This window comes from Theropithecus gelada, chromosome 15 (assembly GCF_003255815.1).
Source record: "Theropithecus gelada isolate Dixy chromosome 15, Tgel_1.0, whole genome shotgun sequence".
In the NCBI taxonomy this organism is placed as follows: Eukaryota; Metazoa; Chordata; class Mammalia; order Primates; family Cercopithecidae; genus Theropithecus; species Theropithecus gelada.
In genome coordinates, this window is record NC_037683.1 from 41,059,655 (window position 1) to 41,083,951 (window position 24,297).

The window sequence follows — 24,297 nt, forward strand, 5'->3', positions numbered from 1 at the left end:
AAAGTGGCTGTTAAAAAAAGGAGTTGATTTGAGGAAGTATTATTTAGCACTCATGCATACTGGGCTTAGGCTCTAGCCCTGCCACTATCATTGTCTTCTCTGGACTGTGAAGCCATTGAGGACAAGGAAACTAAATTTAATGTCTATATCACTAGTGCCTAGAATTTCTGGACACTTAGTAGTCACCATCAGGCATTTAGTTAATGAATGAGAAGCGAAGTGACCTTGGTTACTTTTTTACCCTGAGGGGCTCAGCACTCATTAGGACGTGGTGCCTACCTAATTTTATAAAAAGTCACTAAGCTCAAGTGCACTCCATGAAAGGACAGCTTGGATAAAAAGGATTTTAAAATATGGATGTTAAGGCTGTTCTGTTTGGAGAAGACTTGGGCCTGGACAGTCTTTAGATATTTGAAGGGCTGGCATTGTCTATCTGAATCCCAGGGCTTGAACTAGGATTTGAGGAAGTCACAGGGAAGCAGATTTCAGTCTGACATTTATTCAGTGCAAGTTTTTTGGTGCTAGAGTACCTGACAAAGCTGAATAAAGCATTATTTCTGCCCTAGAGGTGTTTACAGTCTAGTCAGCAGATGGATATGTAAACAATGACTGTAACGTGTTATAGATGTAAAGACAGAAGAAAATAAAGGTTAATGAGGGCATAAAGGAGCACTCAATTGCAGAGATTTGAAGACATTATTTTTGAGCTTTTAAAAGATGAACAGGTATTCTCAGGAGGTAGAGATCTGGCTGAGAGGGAATAATCTGAGCAAAGGTGTGAAACAGCCTAATGCATTAGAGAAAAAAGTTCTTTTAGTAAGGCATTTGGGGTTGGAGAAGCTAGAAAAAGAAATGGGAGCTGGTCACACAGGGCCTTGTGTACCAGACTAAGGGGTTTGTAGTATATATTGTAGACAGCAGAGATCCATCAACAGATTGCAAGCAGGGAAATATGTTCACTTTCAACTTTGAGAAAGAATATTGTGGAAGCAAGTCTCAAATTTAGACTTGTTCCCCTCTGAACCGTGAATCAGACCATTTCAGGTGGACGTCTTCCCCAGTTTATTTAATCTACTCAGGGCCTCAGGCTTCTCAGCTGGGAAGAGAGGATGCAAGACCAGACTGAAGATCACAGTTGACTCCCAAAACCAAAAGGAGGCCTTTCTGCTTCTTAGCCAGCTACCTTTTCCAGTTCTTCACATTGTGAAAACTTTTAGATGACATTCTACAAATTATTATTTTTTTTTAAGTTAAAAGAACCTAGCCAATAAGATAGAGAATGGGCATCTAAAGCATCTCAGAGCTCTCTGATGAAGCCAGGTTGTCAAAGATCATTTGCAAAAGAACGGAAAACTGGCATGACAAAAGTTAGAGGAGAGTGAAATATAAAAATGTTTGAAATGTTCAAGCTCACAATAAGCTTAAATTTATAGAAAATGCTAAGGTTGTCCAGAAGGCTTTTTTTTTTTTTTTTTTCGTTTTTAAACCTGAGAGCAAAAAGAATGGATAAAGTAGTGTAATGAATTGACAATCAGGAAGAACAGAGTAACTCATTTTTTTTTTCTCCTACAAGGAGATATGGCTGGACCAAAATAAAATGACATGAAATTGCAAAAATGAAAAATAAAAAAAAAAACTATTGCCCCCTTAAATGATTTCAAGATTGTTAGATCCGCACTTCTGTATCCTAGAGAGCTACTGGAGGTTGCAAATGCTTTCTGTTAACAACTATTGGGAATTTTTGAGAAACTATGGAGAATGTAAGGTGACAGAAGACTGGAAATGGGGAAACATATTGCAGTTTTCAAATAATTAGCTAATAGCTTTAGCTATTTTTCTAAAATAAAACCTCATGAACCAAACAAATGTTAGTACTCTGTATTTGGGGGAAAGATTTAAATAGGTGTAAAGAACAAAACAGTTACCTCTTTTTAAACCCATTATTTAAAGACCCTGAAGACAATAAGTTGTTTCAGGACTCAAGTTTTATGCTGATAACTTTATGTTCATTAAACCAGGTTGGATAGGAACTCTGCTTAGCAACTGTTTTTTAGCTGTGTTTGAATTTTTGTATATATTTCCAAGTAATAAAATTATATTTATAAAATATTTCTATATTTGAGACTTTTTACTAATTCACTTTGTTATAAATAACATCATATTGTAAACACTTTACTCAGAATCTAGATGACCACAGTTGCTAGCTTTCTCAGATTTAAAGTTATTTCCCAGGTAATTGTACCAAATCAGAATGGGAAGCTATATGAATCCATGTGATCACTCAAACCCAGCCTTTCGTTGCAGCAAGCATCCAGCTTCCCTCTTGAAGAACACATTGGGGAAAGGCTGGCCTGCCCTTAAACAATAGGTTTTAGAGTCACCAGAAGAGGAACAGTGCAGCTTACAAATTGCTTCTCTAAAATGCTCCCTTCCCCCAACCCTGCTTAGTAAATTCCTCCCATTCATCCTTAGTGCCTAATAACACTTGTCAATCCCTGTGGTCCCACAGTCCTTTATGGATTTTAGAGTACTCAGTCTAATTCAGAGTTAGAAGTACATGTATCTCTCTTATTACTGTGTGAATGCCCTGAAAGCACGAACTCCTCTATCTTTGTAATCCCAGCACTTGCGACACTGAAGGTACTCAGGAAATCTCTGATGGAAAAAAAAAAAACAAAAAGCCAAATTAAATAATAAGTATGTGAGCAAATGAATAAAGAACAAGAAAGCATCACCACAAATGGAATGAGCTCTACTGGTTAATCTGCAAATCTCAATTATCTGATGATTCTGTCCATCATAAATACGTGTTTAGGTGAATCTAGTCACCTTTAATCCTGTATCCGAATCCGGCTTTGGGGTCCTAAGAGTTTTTGTCTAGAATAGATTAAAATCTTACAGTGCACACCAAGCCAGAGATACATAACTATCAGAATGACACTTGAATACCCTCTTGGGTAATGCAGAGTCCTGCAGAGGTGCCAGAAAATTTCTGAACTCCACATTTGCTGTGAGGTAAACCTGACCCTATCTTGGCCTCATGGAGCAAAAGACTTGACAAAATAGCCCTGTTGTGGTTTTCAAAACACCATCTGCCATTCGGCAAGCATTATCTACTGTTTCCAGGCTAGAGATCTAACAGTAAGGAGACTGTACCTACCATCAAGGAGCTGAAAGTTGAGTGAAGGAGCCAAATAGATGTGTAAATAATGGAATGTTGTAGGTGCTAGGATGTGAGTTAGTTGCAGAGAACATGGAGGTGTGTACAGCCTTGGGAATTGGGAGCCTTCCTAGAAGTGCTTTCTTGCTCAGAAAGAGCTATACTTTCCTAAGCACATCAGGCCCTTCTCCAGGAGAATTGTTATTAATAAAGACTGTCATTATTCTATTATCTTATTGTAATAAAAAGTATTATTAGGTATTGCTGACCTGTTTTTTCCTCACAGCTCTAGTCTTCTCAGGTAATAACAACATGTCCCATGTGTTTTACTTATTGCCACGGCTACCAGGGAGGACTCCACATGCCTACTGTCTTGGTGCCCTGTATAAACTTGCCTACATAGGATTATATCAATCTTAGAATTCTGACGCCTTGTTTTCCTGCCCTGACTACTGCCCAGGAAGCGGAATCGAACATGGCATTCCTGGCTATGCACACAGCAAGGAAAATAGAACAGGTCATCAATTCTGAGTGATCAATTCTGACTTCAAAATGAGCATGGCTTTCTGATTTAAAACACAAGTGTCCATTCAGAAATTTTCCAGGATTCAAAGGTAAATTTCCTGGTGTGTGGCTTCTGGAATTCAGCTTTTACCCCTTAAATTTAGCCTTTTGCCCAAGCTCAGTGTTCTGGAACATTTTCTATTTTCTTGTTTTTCACAATTACTGGTAGTAATTTAACCTGCATGTATACGTTCCCACTAACGTTGGGATTTTGTTTTTTATCTGAGCCTAGAAATGATCAATTCTTTTTAAATATAGATGCTCTTTGTTTTTTGATAACACACTTATTTTCATTGCCCTTACTACTAAGGTGACCATGTAATTTTTTTCATCCAAACCAGGACATTGAGATGAAAAGGGAGCATTAGTAATAATTTCACCAGGACAACAGATGTAAATCAGGACTGTCCCAGACAAACTGGGATGTATGATCACCCTGCTCCTAACCGTATCTTACATATTTTCATGTTTGGATATCATTCTTAACAAAGATGAGAAAGATGCACTTTCTACCAGGCATCTGTCATCTTTGAACAGTCTTCTTAATAAAGCCTTTAAAAAAAACCATTTTAAGGATTCTTAGTATATTTCTCAAGTCTCCACTCATTTTAGGTGTCTCCCTAACACTTCTTGTAGGTACACGATACCTTTTTTAAATTAATGTGCATTTCCTTTAAACTTTGGGGAAAAAATGGTAACAATTAGTAACAGCAACTAACATTTGCACAGTTACTAGGAGCCAGGCACTATTATAGGCACTGAACATGAATTTAGTCTTTTAATCCTCATAACCACCCTGTGAGATAGCAAGGTGTCAAGGTAGGAAGGAGGAAGACTTAAGGACATCCTGAATTGTTGACCCCCAGTGTACCCTGATAAGTGGCAGCAACCTGTTATGAACAGTAAAACCTATAGATGAAAGAAAGGGAACTATGGAGAACTAGTAAATGCCGCTGGATTTCTTTTCATTCCTATCAGCTAATTGAGCAGCTGTTTGTTGGAATAAGTACATGAACCTTAGCATTCGAGACCCAGGTTCAAATCCTGTCAAATGCTTACCTCTTCAGCCCCACCCTTGCCCAATGCCAATACCTGCTTGCTTGACACGGCCATTACATTCCTGCTGCTGCACCCTGTTTCAATACTACTCTGTCAGACTATCAATACTTCTTGGATTCCTGCTATTCTGACCTAGCAATCCTAAGGTAGGATGGAAGATAAGTCAGTCCAAATTTTCTCACAGTATTTCTTCAGTGATTCAGGTCCTATATCTTCTCTCTTCCAAGTCATGACTTTTAATTGGAAAAAGAGATAGAAATATCTTTACCTACAAATTCTGAAAATTTAAATTCATGATTTCCAAGTCCTGGAGTTGTTGTCTGGATTTCTTCTGTTGCTTCATTCATTCCTGTTAATATACAAAAGTGGGTACTAAGCAAGGATTTGATATGTCTTAGAAAGCTATTTCATATTTCAATACACGTCCCCAAAAGAGAGCAGAACTCACATGCTATTACCTCATCACTCATCATCTAACAATCACTAACAGGAATGTAGTTTCTTTTTTCCTTCTCATCACTCTATTTCATGGCAAGAAGTACTCAAAGAAGATGATATGATCCCTGCCCTGAAAGCAAATTAGTCTAGTTGGGGAGATCACACCACCACCAGTGAAAGAATTTTACCCCTCTGAAGTTCGAGAACATTGCAGAATTAACCGTAAGTGAAAACTGGAGCCATTGAATTGCAGTGGTCAAGAAATATTCATGTAGAGATGGAAAACGATTGTGAAGGACTTGGACACTAAGAAGTAAGTTTCATGACTGTTTTCTCAGTGGGTTTTCAGTAAATATGGAATGACTATTAGGAACAAAGAGGGCATTCCGTGTTAAGCAGATGATCTCTTAAGCAGAGAGGGAAGAAAGCACAACCTGTGGGAAAGGCAAATATGCCAAATAATACCAAAAACTCCACCAAATGTGAAGTTTAATACTAACTTCCCTGGCAAGAAGGCAAAATGAGGAACTCAGAGGAGTAATAGTCTTATCTGACACAAAGCAATATATCAATTCCTATGAACAAAGAAGTATTAAATTTTAAATAGATAACATCTTAGTCTATTTCCATCCAACCAGCTTCATCACTCAGGTGTGTTTAATTTCTTAGTTTTCTGTGAGCCCACCATGTTATGTTTTGAGCCCTTCGTCCATAACTCCGTCTTCAATCAGGCATATTCTTCTTTAGGTACTCTCAAATACCGCATGTTCCACAAAGCCTGCCCCTTCTTTTCCAAACAGAGTTTGGTCCCTCCACTCTGTGTGCCCTCGTATTACTTTGCTCATTCCTCTCTTAGGGCACTTACCATGTTTTACTGGGATTTACTTGCTTTAGGTATCTGAATTCATTAGCCTGAATGGTTTACAAGGGTAGAGTCTATAGGTCTAGTATTTTTCTATGTATGGCCCCAGCACTCAACACACAACAGGCCTTCAGTTAAATGTTGGTTAAGTAAGTAAATTTATTGCATGTTTCCTTATTCGAGCACCACTCAGCAACATTTTAAATGACAAATGAATTCAGTAAGCTTTACAGAATTTGCAGAACTTCTTGCCATTGGGCCTTTTCTTGTGCTGACCCTTGCTAACACCAAGTGTTTAACAATAAAATGGAAAACATCTTTAGGGGGTTTAGATAATGAAACCCAAGTAAACATCTTTTTAGTGATTAACCTTAATACAAGAAAATCTCAACTACTTGTGAAGTGTATAGAAAACACACACCGTTGAATGTCTTTCTCAAATATTAAGTTTTTCACAGGAGCTGGACAATGGCTGGAGTATTCATTCAAGGCTGGAGTATTTATGCTCCTGAAGAATACTTGTGCTTTAGCTATCAAATGCACAGGTGACAACACTGACATTGTTTTGAAGGTTAAGAAATTGAATGCAATTTCTTTGGGTGGAAAAAAATATTTTCTTCAAGATACAAGTTTTAGGCTTGTCCAAGAGCTTAAACAAACCTCAGCTGACTATTATAAAGTAATATAGAAATTATTTTAGACCAGAAAAATGTAAACATGGTTTATTACCAGTTTGAACCTTCACCACAGAAAAACCTTGAAATCACTCTTGTGGATATTTAGTGGCATTGTCAGATGGTGAGTAATGAGTTTCAAGAGATAAAGCTGGGGCCAGAACATAGAAGGCTGTGAATGCCAATCTAAGGGATTCAAACTTTATTTGGTATTCAATGGGAGCCACTGAAAATCTTTCAGCAGAAAAATGAAAGATGGGCATGGTTGTTAATTCTTGTGGCAGTGATATGAGGAACGGAGCCACTTAAAGTTGGGGGAAGATCAAGTGTAGGGTGTGAGGTAATAGTCTTTTACTAGAGTGATGGCCATGGATATATTTAGAAATAGATGCAACAAACATTTAAGGGAGAATTGACAGGACAAGGCTTGATGTAAGGAATGGAGTCAAGTTGGTGACCACTAAAGTTGGAAGATTCATGGCTGGGATAGAAGACAGCTGCCCCTGATTTTAAAAAATGTTGCTACAAGAGACAAAGCCAAACTAGGACTCTGATCTCAGGATTCCCCATCCAATTATCTTTCCATTGTAGCTACTGCCTGATTTGGAATGTTAAAGCTAGTCTGAAAGACCTTGAGCCTTAGCGGGTAACTTGATATGGCATAACACTCAGTGAAATTACCTTCAGGATTTTTTTTCTTAGACCCTGGTTATAATCCTATCTCTTGTGCCAACTAGTTTTGTGATCTGGAACAAATCATTTGCCTTTGACACCTTTTATGTTTTTTTTTTTTCAATTTAATATTGCACAGATATATTTCTTATCTCCCATTTCTATATGAGAGTAGCAATGTGGATACATACCATGTGGATCCTTTACATTGATTGTTTATAATACCTAAGAAGTTTCTTTGTAAAAGGGCATCAAATTAATGAATGTAAATTGTGAGAAGCACCTGTTAAAAACAACAAAGTATTAATTTAAAAACAAAAAATGCCCCCAAACTTTTAATATTAATTTAGGCTAGAAGAGAAACTCCCCTACCTTTTATTAGGCCTCTGATTACTTAAGAACATTATCTAACATTCGTTAAGTACTTGTGAACCACAGCCACATTCTACTTTATAACAAGAAAACACCTCATTTCCCAGGAGAACTTTCCCCCCAGGCTTTTCTTCATCTTTCCTTGTAAGATTTCATGTGGCAGCAAGGAAGGACAAAGGGGACCCTGAGAAACACCTTTCATATTTAAGGTTAACACAAAGCATAGTTTGGTTTCTGCACTTTAATGGAAGAAAAAGGTTCTACATTATATAGTTATATTACAGGTTTCCTCAACTTCTTGTGATTGATGTTACCAGTATTTGATTCTTACTCCTGTACAAAAATCTTAGAGCACTTAAGGGAGGGCAGGAGGCAGGCAGCCCACAAAAGGTTTTTGGACTCATGGAATTCTCCCTGTACAGCACTGAGTTTCAGTATAACCTCAGAATCCTCCAGGAACTCTGGCCAGTTCTACACAGCACCATCATACCCTCCTTTCTGGGATGGTCTGCAAAATGTCTTTGGAGGCAATTCTGAAAGAACAGTTTCAAAATTAGTCTAAGTAATATTAATACTAGCATCACTACAGTAAGTACATGATTTCCCAAGGGTATCATTTTAAAGGATAATCATTTGATCTATGAATTATGATAAATTTGTTTTAAAAAGCATTAAAGTTTATTTTTAAATTACATAAAAAGCACTGTTTAAACAATGGTTATAACCAGTAAACATTAAGAAAACTTGTAGGCAGGTGGATGGATTGAAATACTCTTGATTTTATAGTTTAAGGGCCAAATTGAACACTGTGTATGTCTGCATCAGCTACCATTAAAAACTTTGAGGCTGCTGGACACTCGGTGAGGAATCAGAAGTTTTTTAAAAAGATGCAAATGAATGGAAAGTGTCATTGCAAAGCCTCTTTGGTAAAGCAGAATGGACGACCCAATTTTTTTTTTTTTTTTTTTTTTTTTTGAGACAGGGTCTTGTTCTGTCACCAAGGCTGCTCCTGAGTTCAAGTGATCCTCCTACTTCAGCTTCCCATGTAGCTGGGACCACAGGTGTGTGCTATGCCACACCCAGCTAATTTTTAATATTTTTCATGCAGAGTCTCACTATGTTGTCCAGGCTGGTCTCAAACTCCTGGGCTCAAGTGATCCTCTGGCCTCTGCCTCCCAAAGTGCTGGGACTGCAGGCATGAGCCCCTGCCCCGACCCCCATCTCAATTTTGTATAGAGGCAGTATAGTATGAGAGACATAAAACAGTTTTTATAGCTCAACAGACCTAGTTAACATTCCTGGCTTCACCCCTTTGTAGTTGAGTAAACCTCTGCAAATTATTTTCTCTGAGGCCCAGTTTCCTTACTTGTAAAATGCCTGGTGAAGTGCCTGGCAAACAGAAGATATTCAAGAAATTCCAGTTCCTCTGTGAGAGTGTTTTTTTCAAGCTAAAGGTTGCAACCCATTGGTAGATATCAATTTAGTGGGTTGCAACTGGCATATTTTAAAAACTGAAAATATAAAAAGCATCAGAATGGTACATAATGTTCATTAGGCATATTCTAACGTTTGATATAAATGCGTTTTTTACTGTGGGCTACAGCCAAAAGGTTTGAAAATCTCTGCTCTACAGAGAAATTCTCAGGTTAAAAAAAAAAAAAAGTCCTTAGGATTGCTGCCTTTATCCAAATGAGGGCCCACAAATTTTAAGACTTTAATCAAAGTGTTCCCACTTTCTAACTTGTTGTAGTAAAAATAAGACATGAATTGGAGAAGATATTTAATCTGATACGATAAAACATTAAATTCAATTTTAAGATTGGTTTCTGCGCCATACTGACTATTTTATGCTTATAAACACTATCGTTCATAGTTGATCAAACTCTTCTAGCAATTTCTATGAAAAAGTTGGCTATTAGGTTCCATTATAGGGAAATGAGATACTTTTTAAAAGTACTATAACTTGCCTATATGTGAAGACCGCTAGAGTAATATTCCAATCCTGATGAGCAGTAAAAGTCAAAGGCTTATATGAATACATACAGTGGTGTTCCACACTGGCTTAGTAAAATTGAGAGATACCAACACAAAGTGTAAGCTTCAAATACAGGCTTCCTTTCTCCTTCAGGTCCTTATGTAAACCAGGCTTACCTTATAATGAATCCCTAGTGCTGCCACTAAGTTGGTGGGCTGAAAGGATAGCCCACTTGGTGGGGAAGAGTGGGGTAATATGCAGTGATGAAGAAGGGTAGAATACTGGGAGTTTCAGAATTAAATGACACAGCTGAATCTTGATGTATCTTAGATGTATCTTAGATGTATAATTTCAGCTGACTATGCTGGACTGGTGATGTCAGAATTACCCCTGGAACAGAGGTTTAGGAATCTTGCTTTAGTAAGTGCCTGGGTGAGTTCTGATCCTCATTCAGGTTTGATCACCCTGTGTTAAAGGGACAGAGCAAGGTCCAGAAACTAGAGAAGAGATGTAGTTCAAAAGTAATTATCCCAGCCTCACAGGTGTCCAGTATCAGATACTGGATCAGAATCTGATACTTATTCAAATATTTCCTTCTTGGTATTATTAATATGTTAATGATATAAAGCAGCAGAGAGCAATACTTGCTACTTTCTAGTTATTTAATGATACTAAGAAATGGCGCTGTTTCACTGGAATTCATTGATGAGATTCAAGAAGTATGAAAGAGAAAGTCTCTTTAGACAAGGACATGAAAGGTAGCCATCAATAAAAGTTACTAAAAGTAAACTCAGAAAGAAAGCAGTGATAAACCGTCCAATCCCCTGATGAACCTTAACTCCTGGCAGAGAGACAGCTCACACCACCTGGGGTGCAGGTGCCCATTCCTGTGCTCAGAAAAAAGAGTAAGTAAGGCAAAAGGTTATTCCCTCCTATTTTAAATGAATTGGGGAACAGAGGGAAGCTGCCCATAATCTTAAATTCTTTTTTTCCAAATTTAAAGCCTTTCTACAGTTTGAGATAGACACGTGGTTGGGCTGGACCATGCTTGCTGTGAATGTCAGGTGTTGAGATTAGCACCACACCCTTCCCTGGGTCTGAGTCTTGCATGGGTCTTTGTTCATCATTGTCCAGAATGTGAGAAAGGTAAGCACGGGTACACCATTTTGGGGAAGAAACAGCAGCAATAGAAAGCAAAGGGATGCATAGGAGATAAAAAGTCTGGGGAAAAGGACGGTAGTAACAGAAATGAGGTAGCAAGCGAGTTCTCAGCTCCCCCCAGAGATCAGCTGAAAAGAAGACTGGGTCAGATACCCCCTCTCTGGCAGATATATCACCCCTCAAAAGTGGAGCATGCCCCAGGAAATGTTCTTGGTGGTTTTTTCTCCTTGCTCATTTTAGCCCAAACTCTAACAATGTTGAAAATATCTGGAAATTTCTTTTTTTCTTTTCTTTTTACCTAGAGGTTATAGGAAGGGATGAACAGAGATGACAGACAAGACAAAAAAGGTTATGAGAGAATTCCTCATTATACATGGGTAGAATTCACCCCAAAAACCAAAGAACTTTTTCATAATTACAAGGGAGGGGCGGCACAGGGCACAAGATCTTTGAGGTGTTAGGAGACAGGCTGACAGACCAAGCTTGGTGACTGACTTAATAAGTCTCCTACCATTTGAAATTGTGTTATTTATTTAAAGAGAGGCAGAGGAAGAGTTCAGAAGCCAGAAGATTTTGGGAAGAGAAGTTGAGCCTCTTTCATTTTCTTACATCATTAATTTCCTTCACCAGAAAATATAGTTGGACCAAACTGCAATAGGGTTCGCCAATGGACTCCATTATGCAGTCCACCTGTGCTCCTCACTAGGCCCTGATTTCCCTATCCGGTAACAAAGGCTTCTGAACTCTTATTCTTTTCCTTGCTAACAAACCTCAATAATCTACACTTAGCCTTAAGGTCTCCAATTCAGGGTTATGGAAGAAACTAGTCTTCCATAACCCAACGTTTCTACACATCTCAAGTCCTTATCAGAGTTAGAGGTTCAGTTTTCACATTTCCAGGGAGAAAATCTGTTCCTTGGCAGTCTTCAAACTTAGCTGACATACATTATACACCCTCAGCCCAGGGCCTCAATCTCTAACATCTCCATGAACACCCCAGCAAACAACAAAATATATCCACTTATCACACTTCAATCCCACTTGAACATCAGTAGCCACTATCTTGATATACTTGTGTTCCAAAAGGTGACGGAGGGTCCAACAGCAGCAAAGATCCTCATTAGGATACACATGTTGGCACCAATAATCCTGAAGTTTGGTTTTTAACTGCATTTCTTGTCAGTTTGGCTGGGAAGATCTGGACAGCTGGAAGTGAGCTTCTCCATCATTTTCTGTTTCTTTCTTTGTATCAATTTTCCACCTGTGAAGCCCAACACCCCACCACCAAGTGCAGCTGCAATTCCTGCCACTTTGAAGCCTGCAAGGAGGCCAATAGGACCCCCTACCATTCCTCCGATCAGTGCACCTGCCACAGGCAGAGCTGCCAGCTTGTATTTTGCAGCCTGTATAAAAAAAAAAAAAAAAAAAAATTCAATTTAGAAATTGAGTTGAGAATATCTGCCTGTGGTGATGTGCGTTTTCCTCTCATTACTCCTGGCAATGCCTCTTTAACTCTTGGTACATAATTAACCTTCGAGACTGTACTTGTAGGGGGGAAAAGAAAGTATTCCACAGGTACAGCAATTGCTCCAGATCTCAGAACTTAGAGAGTAGAGCTACAAAGAGTGGACTGCTACAAATTGATTTTACTTGCAAAACAATCAATTCACTAACTATCTAGCTGGCTTATTTAAACTGTTTCGGCAGCCACAGATTTCCCCCAAAGCTTTTATGTTGCACAGAGATTATTCTGTGCTGTGTGCCTGGGGTTAAAAGCAACATCCTATGGAAAATAGATGGTCCCACTCCACGTGTGCTGTCACATACTTACACTTTCACCGTCTGCAAATATTTCCTGGTAACACCAAATACCTTATAGCAGGGCTACAGTTTATTCTCTCTTTGAAGAAATTCCTCTCCTGATAGAATGAATCTTAGAGTAGAATATTACAACATTGATTTCTTGCACTACCTATGTGTCATTTCTTCCTTATTTCCTTAATTGCTGGTTCCCTCAACATTGAAGAGAGCAGATCAATTGGGTTAATACTAGAGATTCCTGGGAGCCAGAGTACCATTGATTTGTCAGCAGGAGCAGAATCTTACCTTCCCCAAGTTTTTGGTTCCCTCTTCAACATTCACAGCGGCACTGTTGACATGGTCTGCAATGCTGTCAATCTTCTCCTGCTGAGACTAGATGCAAAGGAATTATGAGTGAGCGGTCCTGCTGGGGAGCAGCAGGGAGTCAACACACACTATTTTAATTCCTGTAATCAGGGCCCCGGGTACTGCAGCCTTGCCGTCTTAATAGTGGTTCATTAATAGCATCTGATAAGCAATGTCGAAAGGACCAATTAACTTTCATAAAAAAAGGGGGGGGTCTTAATTATTAGGTAATAAAAGGGTGGCAACTTTACAGCAAAAACCATCTCACACTAAAATTCACTCAAACATACAAACATATTATTCTCCAAATGAATCTACTTTCCAGAGAAAAAAAAAAATCCAAATAATCATTTACATGTCATGTTGGGTTTGATGGAAAAAAAAAAAATCAAACCCCAAAACACCTCCCTAACTTATCTTCTTTGAGGATTCAGTTTAAATCAGGCACATTTACCTTAGTAGTAAAATGCCCTTGGTCCAATAAATACAAATTGTGATGTTTCCAGAACAAGACTACAATATGGTTTGATCTACTATGAGATCTTTCCATTTGTAATATGCAGTAGGGAACAGTGAATGAATTCACTGTTCTGTGCTTTATACCTGTATATCTTAACACATTGTAAAATCATGACAGTTTAAAATGTTTCAGATCAAATATATTAATAAAGCATTCTACATAAAATGGCAACACCTGTGCTGGCACAACAGCAACTATGACTCATGGAATCTCTGGGTAGAAGGAATGTTGAGGTCATCAGGTCAGTCTCCTCTCTGATGTGCGAAGCCCTACTAAAACATTCCTGACAAGTGGTTACTGAACCACTGCTCAGAAACCTCCAGTGACACGAACTCATTACTTGCTGTAGGAACACATTCCCATTTTTAATTCAACTTTACTTAGATAGAATTTACATATAACAAGTACTGCTTTTAATGGTATAGTATGAGATTTAGTAAATGTATAAACCAACAATCACAAATGTATAAACAACAAATGTATAAGCCAATATATAATCAACTATCGCAGTTTACAGACTATTTTGGTTTTGTTTTTTTTTAATGTGCAGAAAAAAGAGAATCTCTCTTTGATCCTAGATAGATGCCACCTACAATGAGGGTGAAATAATTAACTTTAATCCTGAAGAGTTTGATTGCCCTTATATAATTGGCCTATTCATTTATATTGAGGCAGATACAAATAACACTTTTCTAATTCCAACCATTATTTCATTTGAAAACATGAAGCCCATTTGAAAACATGAAGCCCAAACCACACAGCTATTTTTTCCCATGTTTGTTTCCTCTTAGCATTACTGATATTCCTTCCCTTCTCATACACAAAATATGTCTGTCTTCGCCATTGTGGTATCCCTTCATTCCAATATTCTCCACCACTATCCTGACATCTCTAACACAATCCCTAAGAAAGTCCCTTATCAGTTTTCCTTTGAATGTCTCTGTTAGAGACAAGTTTAACAATGGTTCTCAGTCTTCCACCTGGAGGCTTCTTAAAACACAAATTGCTGGGCCCCATCCCTGGTGTTTCTGATCCAGTAGGCCTGAGATGAAGCCTGAGATAGTAAGCTCCCAGGTGATGCTGATGCTGCCAGTCCACAATTCTCACACTTTAAGAACCACTATTACATGTGCTCAGATCAAGGGCATCACCTTTAGTCAGGTAATCTGTGTTCATATCTCAGCAAATGCCACTATGTGCTCTTAGACAAATTACTCAAGCTCTCTAGGTGTCAGTATTCTCATTTATCACGTGAGAATGATGATACTTACACCTTCATAGAGTTGAAGTAGGGATAAAATGTGTTTGCAAAGTGTGAGGGGGAAAAATAGAAAAATTCATCCTGATTTCCCCAAGGAAGTGTTAACTCTCATCTTTCTATCAAAAAAAATATATTTAACTTTTTCTTTTGAATCTTGACAATTCTAGGACACTAAAACATTAGGTATCTTTTAGCATTCATTCATTCAATTTTTGTTTTCCTCAATAGCAAAACTTATTTAAGTCAGCTTTCTTTTTCTGACCCATAGAAGAAAAAGTTCCAGCACTAATAATATACAACTTGTCTAGATTTCTGACACCCTATCATTGTTTCTATTTAGGACACCCCCAACACTTTCCACTCTTGCCTGAAACAGTCTATGCTAGCAGATAAATCACAGGCTTAAAACTCTGTCATCAGCCGTCATATGTTGATGAGTTGATAGGCAGAAGAAAAACAGTCAATGTGTCTCCCTTCCTTCAGCCCCAAAATAATTCCAGCAAGAGGGAGGAGCCTGCCAGGATTACTGCCATTTCTATACCCCAAGTGTAATCGTAAAGCCTCAGGGAAATACTTTTTAATGTTCCTTCCTTTAAAAACGGTTGGATATTGTATTTCTATGACTTTTTAAAATTAAAGCAAAATTTTAATACAATTTAAATATTTTTTCATAAAAATCATTTGGAATAACTGAAGCAACCACAAGAAAAAAACCAATCCTGAGATCACTAATTATTTGAACTACAAAGTTCCCCATAATTGCAATCACCAGCATTTGATGAGGCCCATCCCACTCTGGGGAGTAGCCCACATCTGTAAGTAATTATTCATGCCATCAGAAAGCATGCTAAAATATGGGGCTGGGGTGTGGGGAGAAGGCAGAGGGCAGACAGCCTTTATCCTGGGATCAATAGCCACCCCTCGATTGTGCACATCTGCCTTTCTCTGGTCCATATTTTGCTTGGTTTGCAACTTCAAACTTTGCCCATATCTTCAAATTCTGCTTCTTGATTAAGGAGGACTCACCGACCCCCATAAATGTTACATTTAGCCAGCAAACTATTGTCACAGAGTTGTCAATCGCCATCAGTAGAATGCCAAACTAGACTCCATTCAGAGCTGAACTGGGTCACTACCTGTCCACTATGTCCTTGGCTCTTTTTGTGGGACCAAAGGATACATATACAACCCTGTCCCAGCCTGTGAAATCAAGCTCCAAACATTAACGGTGGTGCAGGAGCCTCCTCACCTCTATCTATCAATCTCCCCTGAGGTTTTGCTTCTGATTTGTTCATGTTTATTTTCATCTGCTTAGGCCTCCCACATCTTACAATCTTCAAATTCCATGCCTGCCATTTTATAGTTTGGCACCCCATATATGTTCTCAGCATTCCTTTAACAATGAGCTAAACCATATTTAAGTGTTTAGATCATTACACTGCAGTGTTTCTCAAGCTAGAGTAATATATAGACCCCTTTTTACAGAAAAAAAAATTCTCAAATGACTCTAAGAATATGTCTATGGATTTCATTTTAAAGAACATTGAATTAAGTCCCCCTATTGGCCTGAACATAACAAATTTTGATGAACAGCCATAGGAGTACCTAAGTTTCTGTATAAACTGTGATTTATTATACTTGTCAAGCAGAATACAATTTGGGAATATAAATTCAAAACCAATGAATTGTTTTGTTCTTGAATGCCTGTTGGGGACACTTGTAGGCCTAGCATCCTCTATGTCAAGCAATAATAATACATTCAAAAATTAATCCCCAAATCCATTTATATCATTAACAATGGTCTTCCTTGGAGAGTTTCGATAGTAGTTGTAAAGTTTAAGGTTCTTGGAAAGCTATGAGTTTATTTAAGAAGATAATACCAAAACTCCAGGTACTTCCATTTATTCCTCTCTAAATTCCAGCCAGCCTTCAAGGCCAAGTTCTAATCTTAGATCTTGACCAATCCTGTTCACATTGAGCTATTCTGGTTCTAAACTCCTATGATATATTCTATATACTCCTTAATCATATGCAATCATATATACAAAAAGGCCCAGAAACAAACTTACAAATACTATGATATATAGGCAAAATAAGTGGTTATATTGGCCTTGAGTAAGCAATAAGCAGAGTAGATATGTAGGATGTTGCTATCAAAGGATTCAGCAGTTGGAAAGGTACTGAAGGAATTCCAGTACTAAAATTTAGCCTAAGGATAATAGTGATGGAAAAAGTAGAATTTTTGCAAGGAGCCAAACAAGGAATCAAAATAAAGGAAGGATAAAAGTGGGAATGCAGTTGGAGTCAGTGGAAGGGAAGAGAATGGGAAGTACTTAATAATACACATTATCTCATTTAGTCCTCCCATCAATGTTATAAAGCTCATTGCTGTCAAATAACATCCTGAAGGTCTCGTAGGTAATAAATGAAGGAATCTGATCTAATCCATTGCAACCAGTTTTTACATTTCCAGAGTAAAACTGGATTACAAAAACCACAGGGAATAAGGCAAAAGGCAGAAGTCAAAACAGACCAGCAGCAAGGGTGAGTTGTTACTGAACTACTGGCCCAGGGTTCTTTAAATTCTCCTTGACTAGAAATAGGGCTAGTTACAAAGTTATAGGAAGAGAATAGGGCACCTGAACAACAAAGGTTGAAGAAAAATAGAGCAGGGTACCTAGTAGATATTAATTTATTAACATTTATTGAACTATACCTTGATCTGTCAATGGCTTTGTAAGTTCTTTTTATAGTGGTAAAATAAATATAACATAAATTTAGCATTTTAACTATTTTGAAGTGTACAATTCAGTGGCAATAAGTACCTTCACAATATTGTGCAACCACTACTACTATCTTGTAAGTTTTTTTAAATGCTTTTTCCTGTTCCTCATTGAGCTCAGCACAGTGCTACGCACATAGGAAGTGTTCCTTAAATACAGGGTTAATTTGTCTAGATGCCATCATGTCCATGTGATGAAAATGAAAGGATGTGGTCACTCTGGTTATGTTCCCAGGTCATTCTGTGCCTAAATAGAGCTTCTGTGAATCCTTGGCCATGTGGTCATGAGAACTTAGTCACCCTGGGAATAATAATCAGGGGTTCTCCTTTGAGCTTTTGCTTATTAGCATTCTGTCTCATGTACTTATACAGATTATTATAAATAGGACATTTGTATAGAGCTGTGGGTACAGCCAGAGTTTTCCTGCACAAATCTCCCTTAGATTAGAGGTTAAGAGCTGCTTACATAATGTAATCCAACATGTAACTATCATATGGTCACAAACCTTTAATATTTCTTTTATGTGCCTATCCCAGTAGAAAAGAAATGTGTTTGTATTGAGTAAGAACTTTGTACATGTGTAGTTTGTTTTTAAAATCAGCTTTATTGAGGTATAATTTACATACATTAAAACACATTTTATGTGTACAGATCAATGACTTTTGGCAAGTGTATATATTTGTGTAACCATACATGTATAGGTTTTACAAACTGCACTGGATTCAGCAATTATTAGTTTACAATAGTTGAATAAATATTGATTCTGAAACAACAGATATTTTGGGATTGTTGTTCTATTATTTCCTTCTGTTTGCGAGTATATTAATATTGTACAGATACCTAATCCAGAAACTTCAAATATTTTGCTTCTTCTAACTTAGAGGCATCCAGAAGCAATTCAATTTACTGCATTCTATTTTAGGTAACACATTTCAAGAAAATATGCAGAATGTGGAACATAAGCAGAGTAAGAAGCCAGTATTGAGAAGCCTAGAAATTATATTGTAGAAGGAATGCAAAAGAAGCAAGGGTTCTGAAGAGAAGAAAATATGGTGGGGTGGGATAGAGTGAGGAAGGATGATGGTTTCAAAACCTTGAAAAACTTTCATATGGAAAGAAGACAACATTTGTTCAGTATGTAGCTTTAGAGGATAAAAGTGACAAAAAGAAGTTATTATAGGGCAGATACTTTTAACTCTAACTGTTCTAAGAGTTAGACCCTCCAAATGTAATGGTTTAAGTATCAATATCCTTGTGCTATAATTGTTCCAAAAGAGGCTAAAAGACCATTTATTTGAGACACTGGGGCAAGCGTAGAGGGATTAGACTGGTTGGCCTCTTCAGTCCTTTACCATTCCAATTCTGATTGTGTGATCTAGGAACTTCTCATTTAAAACTAGATTTCAGGGAAACCATAATTCAAAGATAAACAACCCCAAAATCATGGTTTGATCAGGAACAAAGAACTAAACCTAGACAGAACTGCAAGCAGAAACTCCTGGGAAAGACAAATAAGAACAATTCAGAAAAATGATGGAAAATCTATCTTTCCCACCAAATTGACTTTGTGCTTCCTAATCTATGTTAACAGTATCACTGACACCCAATTATGCAGAATAAAGACAATGTTCCTTATCTTTGACTCCATCTTCCTCCAATTTCTGCTAATACTTCTCCCAGAAATATCTCTCAGCTGTCCTTTACCTTTACACTGGTATTGTCATTGCTCCAGGTGAACTCTTGCAATTGATTCCTAACCAGTCTTCCTTTCCATGACCTCCTCTTCTCTTAGGCCATTATTCACAAAGCCAACAGTGATCTTTCTGAAGCACAGACTGAATTTCATGACTCTAACCTGCTCAAGAATCAGTATTAGGCTTTTTAATGCCTACAAAGTAAAGTTCAAATTCTTTAGCATGGCATTCAAAGCCATCACAATCCGGCCCTCACCCACCTTGCTTGCCCATGGTGCCTTAGGCTTTGGTTATACGGCAGTACTTATCGTTCTGGAACATGCCATACACTTCTCTACTCCATGTCTTTGTTCAGCCTCTCAAATATACTCCATAACTTCCCCCTGTGGACATTTATTCATTTTTCAAGGCTCATACAAATACTGTCTACCTGTGTGAAGCTATCCTTAATGCTTCCACCTCATGACTCCTGCCTCCTTCCTTTGGAATTAAAGGCTTTTCCTTGGAGCTGATAATACCTCTCTTCATTCTTGCTTTTGCATTTATCCATCATGCTTGAAAGCTCAGTTTCTGGGGTCCGGGCCTATCTCCACTCACTGTAGAATGCTCAAAGGAGGTGGGGCGTGGTGACTGACACCTGTAATCCCAGCACTTTGCGAGGCTGAGGCAGGTGGATCATGATGTCAGTTCGAGACCAGCCAGACCAACATGGTGAAACCCCGTCCTTACCAAAAATACAAAAACTAGCTGGGCATGGTGGCATGTGCCTGTAATCCCAGCTACTCAGGAGGCTGAGGCAGGCAAATCACTTGAATCCAGGAGGCGGAGGTTGCAGTGAGCCAAGACCATGCCACTGCATTCCAGCCTGGGCGACAGAGTGAGACTCCGTCTCAAAGAAAAAAAAAGAATCTTCAAAGGCAGAGAATGGGCTTCATTTATTTCTATATCCAACCTGATCACACCCTCAATGTTAAGCATCTAACATAGTGCTTGTATATAACAAGTGCTTAATATAAGTTTATTGAATTAATCTGGAATTTGAGAGCAGTTAAACTTCTATCTATGGCTTAATACCAGTCTTAAAAAGTCTAAGTTCTATTAAAAGCCTAGTGATTATAAAAGCTTCTCATTCTAATAATCCAACAATTCTGCATCCAAAACAGTTATATACTTACGTTCACTAGGAGAGAGAAGTCAGTGACCAGTTGGCTAAGTTCAATTAAGTCCTTTAAAAGAAAGGGAGAGGAAGTTACTTTTATGCCTCACAACTACCAAAAAGAAAATATTTTTAACATACCGCTTCTAAGGTTTCCCACGATTCTGCAGCATTTTGATCTTGAGGAATTTCAGGTAAGGCATATATCTGAGTCAGACTCTGAGAACTAGCTTCAGCTTCAGTAGTATGAAATGCTCCTGGATGAACATAATAACCCCATGTTTAGAGTTTATTTGCTTTGTTAGAAAGAAGATAACATAAATTGATTTCATAAAACAAATGCCATGTTAAATGCTCTCTAAATTTAGGCTAAAAGGAAATTGATTATTCTGCAAAAATAGAATTTGGCTGGGTGCAATGGCTCACACCTATAATCTCAGCAGTTTGGGAGGCTGAGGCAGGAGGACCGCTTGAGCCCAGGAGTTCAAGACCCATCTGGGCAACAGAGTGAGACCTTGTCTCTATAAAAAAATTAAAAAGTTAGCCAGGTGTAGTGGCACACACCTGTAGTCCCAGCTACTTGGGAGGCTGAGGTGGGGGGGATCACTTGAGCCTGGGAGGTCAAGGTTGCAGTGAGCAGTGATCATGCCACTGCACTCCAGCCTAGGTGACAGAGCAAGATCCTGTCTAAAAAAAAAAAAAAAAAAAAAAAATTATCCATGGGACAGCTTGTTCCCCAGATTAGTTAACACATTTTTTTTCCTTAAATTTTTTTCTTTTTTGTTTTTAATTGACACACAGTCTTGCTATGTTGCCCGGGCTGGTCTTGAACTCCTGGCCTCAACTGATCCTCCTGTTTCAGCTTCCCAAAATGCTAGAATTACAGGCATAAGCCACGACACCAAGCTTACACACATATTTTTTAACCTACACAGTCATCTAAAAAATGGCTATAAATACCATCTATCCAATCTGAATAACTAGGGCTAGATGTGGAAGAAGCACCAAAGGAAAACTATTCTACTTGGCCAATGTTCCAAGGAGACGTACCTATATAAATAGGTTTAATACTTTCCATCCTTAAACTCCCATTTGGCTATTTCAGTGTAAATACCAGATACAGAAGGTGTTGAAAGCAGGGAAGTAATATGTTTTTATTAATGATAATCAGTCACTATTGGTAACAATAAGATTGTCACCAAACATTCTTACCATATGTGTCTTTTTTGTCACTACTCTTCTCCTCAGAGTCAATCTTCTGGCTCATGCCTCCATTGCTTCTACTTCTTTTGAGTTTTAAAAAGTCATCAACCCACTAGGACTTTCCCCATTAAACAACACCATGATGATGAATTAATTCATACTTTAAAATCTACCTTCAAGTCTTTATTTCCTCATATTGGTTTTACCAATCATTCATTCATTGAGTTGACATTTATTAAATGCCTACTACCTGCTGATCAGTGTGCTGAGGTGCTGTAGACACAATGTTAAACCATAAAAACAGTTTGGAGGAGGCAACATAGTATAGTGGTTAGAAGCCTGGGCCTAGTCAGAAAGACTTGGGAGAATTCTGATTTGGCTATTTATTAACTGTTTGCTTTGGGTATTTCATCTCTTTGGCTGGTTTTTCTCATTTGTAAAATAAAGTGATATTCACTTTGCACAGTACCTGGGTTATATATAAAGTATAAGTGCTCAATAAATTAGTTACTGCTGCTGCTATTAACAGATCTTATTATAAAATGCACGATACAGACATATTAATCATCAAGTTCAGCCAGTATAGTCTAATAAGAACTGTAACATTGGCAAGTATAGAGTGCTACATGGGCACAGATGAGAGGTATTTAACCTAGACTTGTGGATGGGGAGAGTGGTCAGAGAAGGCTCTGCAGCTGAAGCCCGAGGATGAACAGAAATTACTATATAGGTGAACTGGTACAGGGGTGGAAGGAGAAGCAAAGAGTATTCAGGTCAGAGAGAACAGTATGTGCATATGCTTAGGGACTGAAAAACGTTCAGTATAGCTGACTGTGATAAGGAGAAAAGTAAAGTTTAAGGCTGGAAATCTACTTTGAGATTATTCATGGCATTTGTAAACTATGTTAAACAGTTTTGTTTTTCACAAAAGATCAATATGTTACTATTAATAATAGTTGGAGACTACTGGGAAGGTGCCATAATCAGATTTTAGATTTACAGAGAAAACCATAGCTGCCGTGTGAAAAACACATTAAAGATGAAGTTGAAAGGTGACAAAATTAGAAACTAAAAAAACCACCTGAGATCAGGAGTTCGAGACCAGCCTGGGCAACATGGCAAAACCCCATCTCTACTAAAATACAAAAAGTTAGCTGGTGTGGTGGCATGCACCTATAATCTCAGCTACTCGGGAGGCTGGGGCAGGAGAATTGCTAGAACCTGGGAGGTGGAGGTTGCAGTGAGCCAAGATCACGCCACTGCACTCCAGCCTGGGCAACAGAATGAGACTCCGTCTCAAAAAAACAAAAACAAAAACACAAAAACAAAAACAAAAAAACACTCTGAAGGCTTTCCAATATATCCAGTGTAACATGATGGTGATCTGCTCTAGGATAGTTACAGTAGAAATGGAAACAAGAGATCTGAAGGTCCACTGTCTCCCGTTCACTTCAAGCTCAAAACACCTACCACTTACATTTTCTGAGCACCCACTGAGTATTGTGTTAGGGTGCCAGGGATAAAAAGTAATTAACACAGAGTACATTCTCTCAAGTAACTTATATTTTAGAAGAGCCAGACATACAAAAAGAAATCATAAAACAATAGGAGACTGCATTGGTATCTACCTAGAATCAGACATATATACATAAGTATTTTATGAGAGTTCCATGTGGGTGGCGTCCGATCCAGTTTGATACGGTATGCAGCTCATGGGAAGCCTTTCTAGAAAACTTGATGTTACTAGGCAAAGAAGAGAAGAATATACATTCTAGGTAGAAAAACCAGTATGAACAAAGGCCCTCAAGGAAGAAACAATGTAGGCAGGTAAATCAGCAGTTTGATGGTACCAAAGCAAGAAGTAAAAGACAAGTTACAAGTATAAGCCTACAGATGGTCAGGAGGGGCCTGGCAGACCAGTTTAAGACTTTGGACTTTATCTGGCAAACCAAGGAGAGCTGTTGAAGTGTTATAAGCAGAGAAATGCCATGATGACATGTGGCACCTGATCTGCTCCTAAAAGTAAGCAATTATAACTCTAAGTTCATATTCTCTCAATGACCCTTTCAGCCAAACCTATAACTAAAATAGTATTTTATAAAACTGTATTACTATTTTACCTTTAAAGCCTATGAATGCTTTACCTCTCTAGGAAAAGTGTTTCAATTGTTTAGGAAGACCATAGTCAATGGACTAAAAAGTAATTTGTAGATTTATCAGGACTGACAGTGTTTTTAATCTTATCTGAATATATTTATTTAACTTAAAGGAAGAGCAAAGGCAGGTGATACAGAGTAAGTTTTACATTTTTTTTTTTTTATTTTTTTATTTTTTTAATTTATTTATTATTATACTGTAAGTTGTAGGGTACATGTGCATAACGTGCAGGTTTGTTACATATGTATACTTGTGCCTTGTTGGTGTGCTGCACCCATCAACTCGTCATTTACATCAGGTATAACTCCCAATGCAATCCCTCCCCCCGCCCCCCTCCCCATGATAGGCCCCGGTGTGTGATGTTCCCCTTCCCGAGTCCAAGTGATCTCATTGTTCAGTTCCCACCTATGAGTGAGAACA

The 24,297-nt window shown here is 38.1% G+C and overlaps 1 protein-coding gene across 3 annotated transcripts in view; it reads right to left on the reverse strand.

The window, feature by feature from the left end:
* Positions 1 to 6,224: 6,224 nt before the first annotated feature.
* STX17 (syntaxin 17) overlaps positions 6,225 to 24,297 on the reverse strand; it is a 75,983-nt gene continuing 57,910 nt past the window's right edge. For 2 of the 3 annotated variants that reach the window (XM_025360225.1, XM_025360224.1), the window contains 4 exons: positions 20,659 to 20,774; positions 20,537 to 20,587; positions 13,044 to 13,130; positions 6,225 to 12,340 (listed from right to left, as the gene is read on the reverse strand). In XM_025360225.1, the coding sequence (XP_025216010.1) occupies positions 12,101 to 12,340; positions 13,044 to 13,130; positions 20,537 to 20,587; positions 20,659 to 20,774 (494 nt within the window). In that variant the 3' untranslated portion in view covers positions 6,225 to 12,100. The remainder of the gene's footprint in view (positions 12,341 to 13,043; positions 13,131 to 20,536; positions 20,588 to 20,658; positions 20,775 to 24,297) is intronic. The other variant, XM_025360223.1, reaches the window with a different exon arrangement.